The sequence below is a fragment of the Salmo salar genome, chromosome 03 (assembly GCF_965601325.2).
Source record: "Salmo salar chromosome 03, fSalSal1, whole genome shotgun sequence".
Taxonomy (NCBI): Eukaryota; Metazoa; Chordata; class Actinopteri; order Salmoniformes; family Salmonidae; genus Salmo; species Salmo salar.
The window spans coordinates 61,313,304-61,331,538 of record NC_138293.1 but is presented as its reverse complement, the minus strand read 5'-3'; the positions used below and the strand labels follow the sequence as shown (position 1 = coordinate 61,331,538).

Sequence of the window (18,235 nt, the reverse complement as noted above, 5' to 3'; positions counted from 1 at the left end):
AAGTGGTCAAGGTTCCATAGCCGCAGGCAGAACAGTTGAAACTGTAGCAGCAGCACAACCAGGTGGACAGCAAGGAGTCATCAGGCCAGGTAATGTTGAGCGAGAGAGAGAATATACACACAGGACACTGGATAAGACAGGAGAAATACTCCAGATATAAGACTGACCCTAGCCCCCTAGACACATAAACTATTGCAGCATAAATGCTGGAGGCTGAGACTGGAGGGGTCGGGAGACACTGTAGCCCTGTCCGACGATACCCCCGGACAGGGCCAAACAGGCAGGATATAACCCCACCTACTTTGCCAAAGCACAGCCCCCGCACCACTAGAGGGATATCTTCAACTACCAACTTACCATCCTGAGACAAGTTTGAGTATAGCCCACGAAGATCTCCCCCACGCTACGAACCCGAGGTGGGGCGCCAACCCGGACAGGAAGATCACGTCAGTGACTCAACCCACTCAAGTGACTCAGCCCTCCTAGGGATGGCATGGAAGAGCACCAGTAAGCCAGTGACTCAGCCCCTGTAATAGGGTTTGAGGCAGAGAATCCCAGTGGAGAGAGGGGAACCGGCCAGGCAGAGACAGCAAGGGCGGTTCGTTGCTCCAGTGCCTTTCCGTTCACCTTCACACTCCTGGGCCAGACTACACTCAATCATAGGACCTACTGAAGAGATGAGTCCTCAATAAAGACTTAAAGGTCGAGACTGAGTCTGCGTCTCTCACGTGGATTGGCAGACCATTCCATACAAATGGAGCTCTATAGGAGAAAGCCCTGCCTCCAGCTGTTTGCTTATAAATTCTAGGGACAGTAAGGAGACCTGCGTCTTGGGACCGTAGGTATAGGTATGTACGGCAGGACCAAATCGGAAAAATAGGTAGGAGCAAGCCATGTAATACTTTGTAGGTTAGCAGTAAAACCTTGAAATCAGCCCTAGCCTTAACAGGAAGCCAGTGTAGAGAGGCTAGCACTGGAGTAATATGATCAAATTTGTGGGTTCTAGTCAAGATTCTAGCAGCTGTGTTTAGTGCTAACTTAAGTTTATTTTGTTCTTTATCTGGGTAGCTGGAAGGTAGAGCATTGCAGTAGTCAAACCTAGAAGTGACAAAAGCATGGATGAATTTTTCTGCATCATTTTTGGACAGAAAGTTTCAGATTTTTGCAATGTTATGTAGATGGAAAAAGGCTGTCCTTGAAACAGTCTTGATATGTTTGTCAAAAGACGAGATCAGGGTCCAGAGTAACGCTGAGGTCCTTCAGTTTTATTTGAGAGGACTGTAGAACCATCAAGATTAATTGTCAGATTCAAAAGAAGATCTCTTTGTTTCTTGGGACTTAGAACTAGCATCTCTGTTTTGTCCGAGTTTAAAAGTAGAACAATTGCTGCCATCCACTTCCTTATGTCTGAAACACAGGCTTCCAGGGAGGTCAATTTTGGGGCTTCACCATGTTTCATCGAAATGTACAGCTGTGTGTCGTCTGCATAGCAGTGAAAGTTAACATTATGTTTCCAAATGACACCACCAAGAGGTAAAATATATAGTGGTCCTAAAATGGAGCCTTGAGGAACACTGAAATGTACAGTTGATTTGTCTGAGGACAAACCATCTACAGAGACAAACTGATATCTTTCCAACAGATAAGATCTAAACCAGGCCAGAACTTGTCCGTGCAGACCAATTTGGGTTTCCAATCTCTCCAAAAGTATTTGGTGATTGGTGGTATCAAAAGCAGCACTCAGGTCTAGGAGCAGATGCAGAGCCTAGGTCTGACGCCATTAAAAGATAATTTACCACCTTCACAAGTGTAGTCTCCCTTTTGCGGGATGCGCGGGGGATATGGTCACTAGTGTAACCAGGAGGAGAGGCCTCATTTAGCACAGTAAATTCATCAGCCTTAAGCCATGTTTCAGTCAGGCCAATCACATCAAGATTATGATCAGTGATTAGTTAATTGACTATAACTGCCTTGGAAGTGAGGGATCTAACATTAAGTATCCCTATTTTGAGATGTGAGATATCACAATCTCTTTCAATAATGACGGGAATGGAGGAGGTCTTTAAGGCGAACACAGCCATGTTTAGTTTTGCCCAACCTAGATCGAGGCACAGACAGGGTCTCAGTGGGGATAGCTGAGCTGACTACACTGACTGTGCTAGTGGCAGACTCCACTAAGCTGTCAGTCTGACTAGCTAACTGGCCTGCAGGCTGTGGATGCTGTCAACATCAGATCTGTAAATTGGGTGTAAACTCAATCAACATTTGGAAATTATTGCTCAGGGATAGATAGCTTAAATTATTTTTACAAAAAAATCATAAATCAAGTGTTCAGATGTGATTAGCACATTTCATATTTTCACTCGTAATATATTGAGAACAAAAGTGTTGGGTGGAGTAGATTAAGTTACCAATACTTTTGATACCAGTACCAATACAACTGCTGCAAACATGTTAATAATGTGTTATAACTCAATATACTGTGGATAACAGTGGCTTCTGTCTTAAGTTTTCAGACAGTCTTCCAACCAGCTATGCGAAATGCACCCTAATGTAGGGTGAAACTGTAACTCTCTCTATGGGTGCAAAAAAGCCATAACACAACAAAATTGTGAACCAGGTTTAAAAGCTCTGTAACACTAACCATTATAAATGTCTAATGCCTCCGTTTGAACACAGATGTACAGACTGGACTGTTTTGAATTAACATGCCTTGCTTCAAATGTACAAAGTTAATTACTCGTTATTAAACATTGAATACAAAAACATCTTCACGCGGCTCATTGTAAAAATGAATTATTCCACTCTAAATGTATGGGGAGACTTTGTAACAATAGCACAAACTGTGATAATGAAGGACTCATTCATCAGAGATTGAATAGATATTTTCCCAACCTTTCTGTCATTATCATCCCTTAGAATTCTATTGATACTGGCTGGCCTGGAATATTGCTTGATTATTATGATGATAAAAGTCACAAAATGGGTTTACCATTCTTTCACCAATATCCCATGAATAAACTGTGGTGTATATATTAATAAGAAAATGTTCATAATGTGTAAGACTTGATGGCACGTGCACAGAGGTCTTCTGCGAGACGTCTGTCTGGAGGTGATGAGAGATCTGATTAGTTGAGGAGAATTAGGGGCCGTACCAGAATGTGGTCTCATCATTTATAAGCATCTTGAAAATGTATAGCATATCTCTGCAGTTTATGGTGTGAGAAGGTAAGTTAATCACAATTCATTAAATATTAGCTAGCTAAGTGTAGCTAACCACACATTGCACAAAGCATCTTTGACATTCCCTTTTGATTAGCTAGCAAGTGGTTCCTAAGTGGTTGCTAGGTGGAGCTGGAGGAAGATTGCTGGCTACTTAGCTGCTGGCTATCTAGCTAACGTTAACTATGTCGTGGCAATGCATAACATCGTTGTCTCGTGTAAAGCGTACTAAACTCTTCAATAATTAACTTCACTCTTGCATAAGTAGTTCATTCAGCTAGCTCAATAAGTATCGTGAACTTATTCACCTCCCAGGCCTCTGGCTAACGTTAGCCAGTAAAAGGCCTAGGCTTGTGGAAGCAGTGTATTACTTGACAGCGTGTTTACATGCATTTACGCATGGTCTATTCCATCCTAGTTGCAACCAACTACGAAATCGGCCGGTCATGGAGGGCAATGGGTGCGATGAACATCGGAATTATGAAATACTTGCAGAGATAGGCGAAGGCGCATATGGCAAAGTGTACAAGGCCAGAGAGGTCCGCGATCAACAGCGACTCGTAGCGGTGAAGAAGTTGAACATACCCGGACACACGGAGAGTGGGATCCCTGCTTTCATGATCCGAGAGGTGGCGCTCTTGCGTAAGATCGGGTATTTCAACCATCCCAACATTGTAAAGTAAGTTCATTTTTCTGGAATATAATTATATCTGAAAATGTTTGCATAGCCTATGAATTATACATAATTATCTTTAGGTTTAAAATCAGTTTGATGGTGTTTTATAATTGTATACCATGTTGTTTGTCATGCCATTTCATTAGCAGAAATGGTTCACAATGATTGACCTTAATTGCTGATCTTACTGAAAGGTTGTTGGATGTATCTGCTGGTCTGAAGAACAGGAGTTTGGACCTGATGCTGGTGTTTGAGTACATCGACCAAGACCTGTCTACCTTCCTCACCACGGTCCCCAGCACTGGACTGAGTCTTGACAAAATTAAGGTGGGAATTCTCCCCCTTACATACCTGCATCTGAATAAAATCTCAATGACTCCAAAGCACTCCATTAAGAATTAGTATAACATTTTACTCTACTCTCTTTTGAACTTTTCATAACAGATGTCCTCATATCTTTTCAGAATAAGCCACAGTCAGAGAAAGTGTTTGAGCAATGCTGTCATGCTGCTTCCTGTCTGTACAGGATGTGATGGTGCAGCTGCTGCAAGGGCTGGACTTCCTGCACACCAACATGCTGGTGCACCGCGACCTGAAGCCGGAGAATGTACTGGTTAGTAGCCGTGGAGAGGTGAAGATCGCTGACTTTGGGCTGGCGCGCATCTACACCTATCACATCGCCCTTACACCCTGTGTAAGTCTACAGAGTAGAACATCCTCCTTTTCAATGCACAATCTGTTCAATTGTCACGGTGCCATTGTCCCCCAGCCTAACTAAGGTAAAGGAACTATACTTTTTACTACTTATCTTTCTCTCTATGTCCTATCCAACGTCTCACACCCTCTCCCTTCCTTTCCCTCACTCTCTCTCTCTTCAGGTGGTGACACTGTGGTACAGGGCCCCCGAGGTGCTGCTCCACTCTGGTTACATGTCCTCCGTGGACATGTGGAGCGCTGGCTGCATTTTTGCCGAACTATTCCTTTTGAGACCGTTGTTCCGTGCATACACTGAGGCTCAGCAGCTCCAGAAAATCTTTGAGTGAGTTTTTTTCTTCTACCGTGCTCTACTTTTGATCGGTCATTTATGATAAGCATTTGAATAATGTATGATGTGTGTTTTACCAGTGCCTTGTGTTGGGGGTGTGTCTGTGCTCTTCCCCATGTCCCACAGGGTGATTGGCTTGCCCAGCGAGGAGGACTGGCCCAGGGAGAGCCCCATCTCATACTCTCGTAGCTGGTGCCCCAGAGACCCCTGCACACAGCTCTTATCCAACCTGGGCCAGGAGGAGAACAACCTACTCCTTGTATGTACAATATACACATTTTGAGTCATGTTTCTGTTACAAGGCATTTACCATGTTAATGAATAATTGAATTCTATTGTACTTTTAAAGCACACACTTGCTCTCTGCCTGCAGCAATGTCTAGAGTTCAGCCCGACCAATCGCATCTCAGCTTCCAGAGCCCTCTCCCACCCTTTCCTGGTGTGCGCCTGAGGACTCATAACCTGGCAGGATGTGGAGAGGATGAAGGAGAGCTGGGACAGAGGTTCATTTCCCTTGGAATCCTTTTACCTAGCCTATAGAACACTGAGGGTTCTCGTGCCGTAAGATCCAATGTACCTGTATCGAAATGTATAATTTTTTGGAATGGAAATAAAAGTGAAAATATTTAGAAGGTAAATCTGCAGGTTAAGCAATAAAGTGGGCACCATGCCACTGTTTTGGTAAAAAGTTGAGAGATGGGGGTGGAGAAATTGAACTAATCTCAAATTCATAGACAGAGCTAAGGATGCAAAGACTGACCATCCATGATGTAAAAATTATAGATTTAACTGTGTTTTAAAGCTATATAGTGTTTGTTAACATTATGTACAAACAATGAAGTTAAACAGGCTTATTTATTGGGCTCCGATGGGGTGCGACAGTTGAACTAAGCTAATTAGGTATTTATAAGTTATATTCTTTAACAATCAATGGGTATATATCATCAATTTAAAAGTCAAAACATTTATGTAGTGTTGCCCCTTTAAAGGTAATTTGTTCTCAACATGAATATCCAAATCTTGACTGGTTTTATCTGAAATGCATTTCTGAAGACTAGTTTCGTATTATGAAAAAACACATTTATATCAAGCGATGTAGAAACTGCGATTCTTATGGCATGAAAACCCAAAGTGGAAGGAAAAGGAAAGTTGATAGTAATTTAAATTACAACAAATATATTGCTTTACTACAACAAATTAGTTTATAGCTAGAATTCTTAATTGCTACATCTATTTTTTTTTACTTATACATGAATAATACATACCCATTCATTCTTGAAGAATATAACTTATAAATGCCTCATGAGCTTAGTTCAACTGTTGTACCCCATCAGAAACCAAAATATAAGCTTGTTTTACTCCAGTGTTTGTGAACGATGTAAATGTAAACAAACACTGTATAACCTCAAAACATGTTTAAACCTATCATTTTTATATCATGGGTGGTCAGTCCTTGCATCCATAGCTCTGTCTTTGAATTTGAGAGTTCGTTACATTTCCCCAGGCCCATCCCTCAGATTTTAACCAAACCAGAGGTGGGGTGGCCACTTTGTTATTGTTTCAACAACAAAAAATGCATTGTTGCTTGATTTGTTTTCCACTCAGTATTTGATACCGGGCAGTCAGAATGCAGAAACAAGAGCTGCTAGAACATTTTGCAGGAGAACAAAATGTTAATCATTCAGAATGTGTATGCTTTCATTTATTACTGAGGCATATTGTTGTTACAAGTGCTATTATTCATCTCCAGCTGCTGCAGTGGATGACAGTGCTGTATGAGCATATAAGTGAATGCATTCTTTTTTATATTGTTCCAACTGCACCTTTGGTTCTTTATGGCCCTTTTTATTTCCTATATATATATATATATATATATATATATATATATATATATATATATATATATATATATATATTCTTTGTTTAGATACTTGGAAAGGTCATACCTGTACATCTGTTTTATTGGCCATAACATACACTTTCTTTTTAAGTTTTGAGGTGCAATTTTAATGTTAGGGGCATTTTTTCAGGACAGAGAACATTCTGTGATCTTGTTTTATTTGAGCAAATGTAAATTCATTTGATTATTAGTACTTTCGACAGTGTTACTGATTTCACTCATTCAATTGAGCAGCACCTGTTATTGGACTTGGTTTGATTTCACCCACATCTTACAAGTATTTTAATGAAGATATGTTCACAATATCATGTTACCAAATGTCTGTTTTACTATTTTGTACAAGAAACATGGCTATAAGGTTATCCCACCTCCACGACCTTAAGTGGTTACAGCCACAGTGCTGTTTACCCTTTCCTTTCATGACCGTTGACCTTAGTATGGCCACACAGGGTCAAGTGCAATGATGTTTATAAGGTCAGATATATTGTTATTGTTCAAGACCTGAAGTGGCCCAAGCTAGAGTATGAATCAAACGTCAGACTTTCTCTGGCATACTGCACTTAGGGAGAGGTTATTCTAAGTAGTTATCCGTGACTTTGTGTTATTTTAGAAGTTAGGGAGAGGTTATTCTAAGTAGTTTTCCGTGACTTGGTGTTATTTTAGAAGTTGTATCTTTGGCCTCTTCAGATGTGGGACTGCCCGTGCTGCATCCTTCCCTCTCCCTTGTTGCCTAATTTGTACACCGGCCTCTATCCCAGCTCTCTGATCTGTTCCCCCTTTCAATATAATCTGGGCCTTGTACTCTGTTAATTTAAAGGCCGAGTCAACGATATGACGTAGATGCACAAAGTAACATTTTCCGCAACAACTAAGAGCATTGGAGCGCAATGCTAAACTTCACTGTTTTGGTCCCGTGGCTTCCACGTTGTAAAAGTGTGATGCGAACCTGTGCGCAAGCGCAGATAGAGTTAGACCGTTTGAGAGCGAAGTCTTGCATCTGGCTCATTTTGCATCACACTCATTGCAATATTTGCGTTAGTGCTTGTGCAACGTCATTTCGCTAACTTTAAGTTAAGTGGCAAAGTGCCTGTTTGGGAACTGGAGCCAGTGTTTTATACTGAGAGTTGGTAGGGTACTTCTCAAATGAGTTTGCCTTACAGTATTTTGTGTTAACTTTCAAACAGGTGCATTTTATTCCTGAGTCATATTTATATAAATACAAGTCTCTTTACGTTTCAAGTTATCTTTATTCAAGTGTATCTTGATCCATGAAATGGAGATGTAGCCTATGCTGTTGCAAAGAAGTTAACACATCCAATCATAGCTTAAACGATAGAGATGACCATGCTCTATTGACAGTGTGCTGACATTGTACTGGTTCTGTCAGTTGCTGTCTATAGCTCTCCCAGCCTTGGCCCTGCATGTGGCATGCCGCAGAGCCCGGGCGAGGGGAGGGGGTTATATTTTTAACCGGGACACGCTGCGCTCTGCGCTCGCCGTAAATGGTCTTTCACGCTCTCTGTTGCTGCGGCGCACAAATGCCCAGTCCCTGCTGTTGTTAGTGACCATAGCCGGTCCCCTACGATTCGAGTACATGTAAGTACCCTAGCAAAATTCCATTATGTTGGCTTCTAAAACAAAACATGTTGAAAGCCAACTTACAATGGGAATTGTTTAGCTTTTCGTTCATTGTAAATTACACCGTGAGTTTTAGTGCGCTTTGGCACAACTAGATTACAACAGTTGATTTGAGTCAAATAAACGGACACATTTTCGGACATAGTTCATTTAAATAATTTGCATTTAAATACAAATTTGATCTATTAATCGTATAGCTACACAGTTAGAAAAACCTCTTCAGTGCGCACGAGTGGCAAGGAAAATAGACCCTCGAATTGTGTCCATTACGCGTCAGTAACTGACAAGGAATTGTGTCCCGATTGCAAGGTCTTCCCCAGGTTTTTTTTTTCGTTGGCATTTGGTATCAAATAGTGATTATAATCTGTTAATAGATCTGTAATATCAAACTGCGGAGAGACTTGTTCGGCCTAATGTCATTATCTTTCCAAACATTTGACTTGAGACTTGTTTGCATAGGAAAATTGCTCTCATTCGTGCCATGACTCATGTCTTGTTTTGTCATAGTGTTTTTTTTTTCTTCGTTTGCGTTCTTTCATACTATACTGTGAGATCCTATTTTTGGATAAATATTTGGTGGTAATGATGTTTGTTGCCATGGTGTTTTCTGTGGTGAGCTACTGACTGTTGTGGCTGATGTAGAGGGTGGAAGTTAGAGTGGACTGGCATATCAACTAGGACTGAACTACATGTACAGAAAGGAATAGTGATGTCATCATTGTAATTCATCACATGTAATTCATGTGATTTAGGCTAGATCTTTTGGATACCATCTGGCATTGGTGGAGCAAAATTTCCCCAATTGTTCACACTTGGATGTCACACAGTATACAACTGTTAATGTGTCATATCATTCCAGGGGCGGGTTACCGTATGAGGGGCGGAGGGGTGGGTTACAGTATGAGGGGTGGAGGAGGAGGAGGAGAGCTACAGCTGCTCTAGAGGGATTATGTTCCGTAGTGTAGATAAGTCCTAGAAGCTGCAGTTGTTATCATTTCTAAACTCAATTAGAGTGTATTTGTATAGGCTCTGCAGAAGTCTGCCCCAGTGATTGCAGCATTCTGAGCTATTTAAACCCAGAGCATTTTATTTTAAATACAAGGCTCTGGTTAAATCTATCCCCAATTCACCTGCATCACATGTCCATTGTGCCCAGTGATTATCCAGAACATGGGTACAGAGAGAGGTAACACCCCTTAAGCCTTCCACATGCTTCGGTTCGGCTAGCGCCTAGACGAACCGAATGAGTGTGCTCGCACACTCCCTTAATAGACCTTCGCTTGAAAAGCTAGAAAAAAAGTGGCAATAGTACTGTTTTGTCCATCTTGAGACGCCGTAGCCAGTATACACTTCCTCAAAATAGTCAGAAATAATCTAAGATAACTCAAGAAATCTGTCATTCATTTTGACATTTTCTGCCGAGGAGATCTTTTTACATCGAACTAAGATGTTTGGTGCGGTATTTCTCAAGTGAAAAAATGTTGCATGAAAACGATTGGTCTCTCATTGAATGACAACAAACACTTCATTTAAGAATCCATATTGTTCACCAATCACCGTAGAAGGGGCGTAGACTTCGGCTACCGATTTCGGCTTGCCTCAAGAAAAAATGTAATGTGCACAAACAGCTGAAAAACCCCTTGCCCGAAGACCAGAACGAACAAAAAGTTGTCATAATATATGCACAAAGTGTTCAGAACTGTTTCAGCTGGGAAGCATGCGGACGCCTTTAGAATGGGAAGAGTGGATGGGAAGCCACCGCTCAACTGCCCTTAAGTTACTCTGCTGCCCAGTGGGGGGCTACAGATCTAATCACGTGTAATTCTTCTCTGTCTCTTTAATCTGGCCTTTACAGTCTGTTCCTTTCCTGAACTTGGTGACATCATCTGATGTAACTCCTTTAACTTCAATGGGGGAAGATGTGAGTTCAGAGACCCCATGTTTGGGAAAAATCCATTGCATTTGTACTGGAAGTTCTAAGGTTTAGTACGGACATTATCTATGAATAATCATTTTATGATTATAGATTACTGTGTGGGCATTTTGAGTTCTGTTAAACCAAAAAACAAATGCTAATAGGATAAGGGGCAGTGGCGATTTTTGGTAGGGCGAAATCTTTAAAATGTGTGATGCATGCCAGCAAAGCCAATACACAACACTAAACAATACATTAATTGCACTATAACGGTGACAAACGGTACCCACAAACTGTTAGGGCCTACATAAAGCTGTCCCAACAGCAGAGTCCCAACAGCAGTACCAACACCTTATCACTGCTACACCTGGCTATCAGCTGAGCCTTGTCTGGCAGTGAAACAGTTCATTCAGCCTCATTTACTGCCTTTAAAAAAAACATAGCTGATATGGCTGACTTGCATAAACAAATGTGGTTTCTACTCACAATTGAGATGTACAAACTATGGCATAAGGGGACAACAAACGGATAAGAGGCAATCCGTTATTTCGATTAAGACATCACTGAGCAAGCTAGAATGGATGTAGTCAATATGTTCAGCACTTTTGAAATGTACAGCGATAGAATTCAGAACATGGGCCGTTCTTACAGTGTTCTCCCTGTACAACAAGTCAGAACCGTGGGATAAATTAAGGGGGCATAAGCAGACAATGAAAACTCTTAAAATATTCAATGATTATATTTCTCAAAACAGGTTATAGGCTACATGTGCACCACCAAGTCAGAACAGTAGGTGAAATTAAGAGGTGAAAATAAACCAAATTATTAGGGTGAGGCACATGGGCTTACTACACAACATACACTTAGTATTACTTTCTTAGCTACAGTATACATATCTCCCTGGCATATTACATCATTTATGCAGCAGCATACAATATATTTTTGGACTCACCTTGTTGTGCTGTGATCACTTGAACAGGAAGTTGGCGCAGAGGTCCATCAGGGCAAATTTTGTCATCAAAGTCTGCCGTTCTCTGGATTTATGGTGCTTTCAAGACAACTGGGAATTAAAAGAATAATCATTTGAATCATGATGATGTCAGTGATCTTCAGGTCGTATGTCTAGAAAGAGGTCCGAGTTCCAGATTTACAATTCCGAGTTGGATGAAAGTTCAAAACGTATTTTCCCAGTCGTAGCTCACTTTTCCCGAGTTCCCAGTTGTTTTGAACTCACTAAAGTCAGATTTTGCAGTTCCGAGTTAACAGTTGTTTTGAGCGCGGCACAAATCATGCTTAATTGATAGCATGGCCAATGTTGAATGTTTATAATTTTAAACTAGGAACAAATATATTTAATCTTAGACTTGGGACCACACAGCCACTCCACTGAATAGCAGGCTAATGATTGCTTTGTAATGCTTGCAGTTGCTTTGCAATGCTTGCAATTAGCCACTGATTCCTTCCAAACCACTCATTGTCGAATTTGCGATATCCAACTTGTCATGTAATGTTTATGCCCAATGGCCGATGAGCACCGATACGTTTTATCTATAATTTCTGTTCATTATTTCTCTTCATATTGGGGCAGCAGGTAGGCTAGTGGTTAGAGCATTGGGCCAGTAACTGAAAGGTTGCTAGATCGAATCCTTGAGCTGACAAGGTAAAAATCTGTCATTCTGCCCCTGAACAAGGCAGTTAACCCACTGTTCCTAGGCCATCATTGTAAATAAGAATTTGTTCTTAACTGACTTGCCTAGTTAAATAAAGGTTAAATAAAAAATAAAAAATATGACAGGGATTAAAAAGGATTTGCCAGTAGATTGTCGACTTGATTCATGATGATGACTGCTAGCTAAGATTTTATCTGTGGCCAATGACCTTGAGCCTTCTTCGATGGGCACTTCTAATGTAACTCTATGGCAGCACCCAAGGGGCTTGAATTTTCGAGGTCTACCCTTAGACTTGGCGGTGACGTAGTGTCCACATGAGTGACAGAACACTGAACCAATCACGACGCAATGCTCTGTATTTTTCTGCTGGCTAGCCCCACCACCACAGAAAGCACTGAGCTAGGCTGAAACACCTGCATTTTGGAGCTGCCTTACTCAAGAAAACAAAAAAGACGCAAAACAGGCAAGCCTCCCTTTTTATTTTTGGGACTCTGCCCCATCTGCCCTGAATGATGGGTCGCCACTGGTAAGGGGATACCTAGCCAGTTGCACAACTGAATGCATTCAACCGAAATGTGTCTTCGCAATTTCACCCAACCCTTCTGAATCAGAGAGGTAATATGTCCTACATCACAGAAGGCTGGTGGAAACTTAATTGGGGAGGACGGGCTTGTTGTAATAGCTGGAGCTGTGCAGGTGGAATGGTATCAAACACATGGCTTCTATGTGTTTGATGCCATTCCATTTGCTCCTTTCCAACCATTATTATGTGCCGTCCTAACTTCAGGAGCTGCCACTGTCCTGCACTACATGACCAAAAGTATGTGGAGACCTGCTCATCGACCATCTCATTCCAAAATCATGGGCATTAATATGGAGTTGGTCCCTCCTTTGCCGCTATAACAGCCTCCACTCTTCTGGGAAGCCTTTCCACTAAATGTTGAAAGATTGCTGCAGGGACTTGCTTCCATTCAGCCACAAGGGCATTAGTGAAGTCGGGCACTGATGTTGGGCGATTAGGCCTGGCTCCCAGTCGGCGTTCAATTCATCCCAAAGATATTCAATGGGGTTGAGGTCAGGGCTCTGTGCAGGCCAGTCAAGTTCTTCCGCACTGATCTCGACAAACCATTTCAGTGGACCTCACTTTGTGCACGGGGCATTGTCATGCTGAAACAGAAAAGGGCCTTCCCCAAACTGTTGCCACAAAGTTGGAAGCACAGAATCATCTAGAATGTCATTGTATGCTGTAGCGTAACGATTTCCCTTCACTGGAACTAAGGGCCCTAGCCTGAACCATGAAAAACAGCCCCAGACCATTATTCCTCCTCCACCAAACTTTACAGTTGGTACTATGCATTCGGGCACAGAACACAGAACAGCGCAAACTGGCTCTAACATGAATAGAAAGAGGAGAAGGAGGCCCCGGTGCACAACTGAGCAAGAGGACAAGTACATTAGAGTGTTTAGTTTGAGAAGCAGACGCCTCACAAGTTCTCAACTGGCAGCTTCATTAAATAATACCTGCAAAACACCAGTCTCAATGTCAACAGTGAAGAGGCGACTCCGGGATGCTGGCCTTCTAGGCAGAGTTGCAAAGAAAAAGCCATATCTCAGACTGGCCAATAAAAGGAAAAGATTAAGATGGGCAAAAGAACACAGACACTGGACAGAGGAACTCTTGCCTAGAAGGCCAGCATCCCGAAGTCTCCTCTTCACTGTTGACGTTGAGACTGGTGTTTTGCAGGTACTATTTAATGAAGCTGCCAGTTGAGGACTTGTGAGGCATCTGTTTCTCAAACTAGACACTCTAATGTACTTGTCCTCTTGCTCATTTGTGCACCGGGGCCTCCCACTCCTCGTTCTATTCTGGTTAGAACCAGTTTGCGCTGTTCTGTGAAGGGAGTAGTACACAGCATTGTACGAGATCTTCAGTTTCTTGGCAATTTCTCGCATGGAATAGCGTTCATTTCTCAGAACAAGAATAGACTGACGAGTTTCAGAAGAAAGGTCTTTGTTTCTGGCCATTTTGAGCCTGTAATCGAAACCACAAATGCTGATGCTCCAGATACTCAACTAGTCTAAAGAAGGCCAGTTGCATTGCTTCTTTAATAAGAACAACAGTTTTCAGCTGTGCTAACATAATTGCAAAAGGGTTTTCTAATGATCAATTAGCCTGTACGCCTATGTAGATATTCCGCAAAAAATCAGCCATTTCTAGCTACGATAGTCATTTAGTCAATGTCTACACTGTATTTCTGATCAATTTGATGTTATTTTAATGGACAAAATGTTTTGCTTTTCTTTCAAAATCAAGGACATTTCTAAGTGACCCCAAACTTTTGAACGGTAGTGTACTTTTGTATATATAATGTACATTAAAGCTGTTCGTAGCAGTTCTTCAATGCCCTGTGTGTCCTCAGGGTCAGCGTGGGACTGGGGTGAAAGAGGGACATAAAAGATAGTGTCCGTGACTACTTCACCTCAGCTCTGTTTACAATGACATGTGGGGAGATACGATACTCACCTTCCGTTTTACCTCATTAAAACCTCTCTGTGAACTTACTTTTGCAAGTTGATTCAACTTTATCTTGGCAATAGTGTATACAGTATCATTGCTCTGTGTATTCCTAGCGAGTACTAACTAGTCTGTTCTTCCGGGTGCTTTAGAACAAACTTGTTAACTAGTGTTACTGGATTAGGGACTGATGATCCATGCTGAGCTCAGATGGCAACCAACCTCTCTCACCCAATCCAGCCCTGCCTAGCCCGTCACATGACCTCTGCACCGGTCTGCCAAAAAGATGGACACTGTCTCCTTCTTCATTGTCTTACTCTCACTCAATTACATGGTATTGGGACGTTTCTCATCTTGCCCTCTGTTACTCTTGGGAAGGTAGGGTTGTCTCTATTCTTGTGGTAGTCAATTTTGTGGTTGTGTTGAACTTGACCTCACATAGACAAACGTACACACATGAGCACACGCACATACACAGACGTAGCACACAAACACAGCTGCCCTTCTGATCTTGATGTCCCGTGGGGATCACTGCGTCTGACAGCTCAGCTTTCGGTGCATGGCCTTTTGCTGTCGTCCGCGGCAACGTCAGATTTGCAGATTCACCTGGCTCTATGTTAGTCACTTGCTCACACTGTCTGAGAGCTGTAGTCAAAGTCAGGGGTGAATGCAAAATCAATTTAAAAGTCAATCATGTCTTCCGTTTATAAGCTTGCAATCTGGAAGACACTCTGTCTCACACCATTCCCAATACTCCCAGAGCAAGCGGTGTATCTATAGTGTAAGCGATGTCTGTGTTTATCTGTTTATGGTGAAACCATGACTGTTACAGACCACCACAGAGTACAGTGCCCTTTAGGCCTGCAGTACCTCTGCTGTACTAAGTCCTATGAGTCCCGTAGCTCGCTCTGCTCATTGTTCCCTAGGCCCCATTGTGTTTCAGCTGTGGTGGGAAAGGGACAGGAATGCTGACGCTAACATTTAGCCATTTCAGAACACCACTCACACACCAATTTTTGGCGGCCAAGCAAATGGCTCAAGTCCCTACTGATTGAGAATACAAATGTGGTGATGTCATTATTTATATACAGTTGAAATCAGAAGTTTACATACACCTTAGCCAAATATATTTAACCTCAGTTTTTCAAAATTCCTGACATTTAATCCTATAGAAATTCCCTGTCTTAGGTCAGTTAGGATCACCACTTTATTTTAAGAATGTGAAATGTCTGAGTAATAGTAGAGAGAATGATTTATTTCAGCTTTTATTTCTTTCATCACATTCCCTATGGGTCAGAAGTTTACATACACTCAATTAGTATTTGGTAGCATTGCCTTTAATTAAATTGTTTAACTTGGGTCAAATGTTTCAGGTAGCCTTCTACAAGCTTCCCACAATAAGTTGGGTGAATTTTGGCCCATTCCTCCTGACAGAGCTGGTGTAACTGAGTCAGGTTTGTAGGCCTCCTCGCTTGCACGTGCTTTTTCAGTTCTGCCCACAAATTGTCTATAGGATTGAGGTCAGGGCTTTGTGATGGCCACGCCAATACCTTGACTTTGTTGTCCTTAAGCGATTTTGCCACAACTTTGGAAGTATGCTTGGGTCATTGTCCATTTGGATGACCCATTTGCGACCAATCTTTTACTTCCTGACTGATGTCTTGAGATGTTGATTCAATATATCCACATAATTTTCCTACCTCATGATGCCATCTATTTTGTGAAGTGCACCAGTCCCTCCTGCAGCAAAGCACCCCCACAACATGATGCTGCCACCCCCGTGCGTCACGGTTGGGATGGTGTTCTTCGGCTTGCAAGCCTCCCCCTTTTTCCTCCAAACATAACGATGGTCATTATGACTAAACAGTTCTATTTTTGTTTCATCAGACCAGAGGACATTTCTCCAAAAAGTACAATCTTTGTCCTCATGTGCAGGTAAACTGTAGTCTGTATTTTTTATGCCGGTTTTGGAGCAGTGGCTTCTTCCTTGCTGAGCGGCCTTTCAGGTTATGTCAATATCGGACTCGTTTTACTGTGGATATAGATAGTTTTGAACCTGTTTCCTCCAGCATCTTCACAAGGTCCTTTGCTGTTGTTCTGGGATTGACTTACACTTTTCGCACCAAAGTACGTTCATCTCTAGGAGACAGAATGCGTCTCCTTCCTGAGCGGCATGACGGCTGCATGGTCCAATGGTGTTTATACTTGCGTACTATTGTTTGTACAGATGAACGTGGTACCTTCAGGCGTTTTGGAAATTGCTCCCAAGGATGAACCAGACTTGTGGAGGTCTATAATTATTTTTCTGAGGTCTTGGCTGATTTCTTTTGATTTTCCCATGATGTCAAGCAATGAGGAACTGAGTTTGAAGGTAGGCCTTGAAATACATCCACAGGTACACTTCCAATTGACTCAAATGATGTCAATTAGCCTATCAGAAGCTTCTAACGCCATGACATCATTTTCTGGAATTTTCCAAGCTGTTTAAAGGCACAGTCAACTTAGTGTTTGTAAACTTCTGACCCACTGGAATTGTGATACAGTGAATTATACGTGAAATAATCTGTCTGTAAACAATTGTTAGGTAGATTACTCGTGTCATGCTCAAAGTAGATGTCCTATCCGACTTGCCATAACTATAGTTTGTTAACAAGTCATTTGTGGAGTTGTTGAAAACCGAGTTTTAATGACTCCCACCTAAGTGTATGTAAACTTCCGACTTCAATTGTATGTTTAGTGGTTCCGATCCTTGTTTGTGTTCAAACAGCCAGGCAACCTAATAACCAGGATGGAGGTTTTGCATGTATTTGCTTGTTGAGAGAGACATTAGACTGTCAGATGAGTGATTATGGACAGTCCTGCTCAGGGATATTTCTAGGGACATACATTCCCAATGACATGTTTAGTACCATGTTATTGGTAGAGGATCCGAATGAATGCTGTAGCCTACATGAACCATGATTGGGTTTGAACAACCAGCAAACTATACCAACTCTGGTGAGGCCTATTTGAAATATGATTTATTTTGTAAATGTAATATTTTGTTTTGTTAGTGAACTTAGTACTTGCCGGACAGCGTCTCCAACCTTTCAGCTCGCTAACATAAGAAGGCACTAACTAACGTTGAAAGCAAGAGGGACTGATCTTGTCCAACTTGCAGAAAGTCAGCCATGTACTGTAGGACTGAAGTGGAGCTGACTGGCTGGCTGGCTGGCTGGGAGTAGTATAGGGTTTCAGTGCAAGGGGAGATTCCTGCTTTGCAGAGCAGCCTACAACAGGTCAACTTACAGGGCTTCAGCAGGAAAGAGGAGAGAAGGGAGACGGACGACAGGGGCATGGGAAGGAAAAGAGGGGGCAATTATAATGTAGCTGGATGCCTACAGATGGCATGCTGCTATAAAATGAGATGAAGCAAGACGCTGATTTTATAAGGGACATTTCAGCTAGGTATGGTTTGTTTTGGTCCAATGCTATGTGGAATTGAGAGAGACTTGTGTAAATTCTGGCTACTGTAAATTCTTTCGCTTTTTTGTCATCATAGCTTCATGTTATTTGATTTAATAGTGCAGTGGTACGCTGGTGCTCTGTTTATGTCATAGTGGTTGACTTAACGAAGAACATGCGGATGTGAAACAAACAGTGAATGTGTTATTC

The 18,235-nt window shown here is 41.9% G+C and overlaps 2 protein-coding genes across 6 annotated transcripts in view; both read left to right on the top strand.

Annotated features, from left to right (window-relative positions):
- The first annotated feature begins 3,062 nt into the window (after window positions 1–3,062).
- Window positions 3,063–6,179, top strand: cdk21 (cyclin-dependent kinase 21). The gene is made up of 7 exons (XM_014192765.3): window positions 3,063–3,228; window positions 3,641–3,901; window positions 4,093–4,225; window positions 4,425–4,592; window positions 4,777–4,937; window positions 5,070–5,202; window positions 5,317–6,179. Exons 2-7 carry the CDS (start codon window positions 3,669–3,671, stop codon window positions 5,392–5,394), a joined length of 906 nt encoding a protein of 301 aa, XP_014048240.2. The 5' UTR covers window positions 3,063–3,228; window positions 3,641–3,668; the 3' UTR covers window positions 5,395–6,179.
- A 667-nt stretch (window positions 6,180–6,846) lies between these two features.
- The window catches only part of LOC106600794 (supervillin), a 37,516-nt gene continuing 26,127 nt past the window's right edge, over window positions 6,847–18,235 (top strand). For all 5 annotated transcript variants that reach the window (XM_082973646.1, XM_014192466.3, XM_082973648.1 and 2 more), the window contains exon 1: window positions 6,847–8,439. The gene's annotated coding sequence lies outside the window, so the exon portion shown is untranslated. The remainder of the gene's footprint in view (window positions 8,440–18,235) is intronic.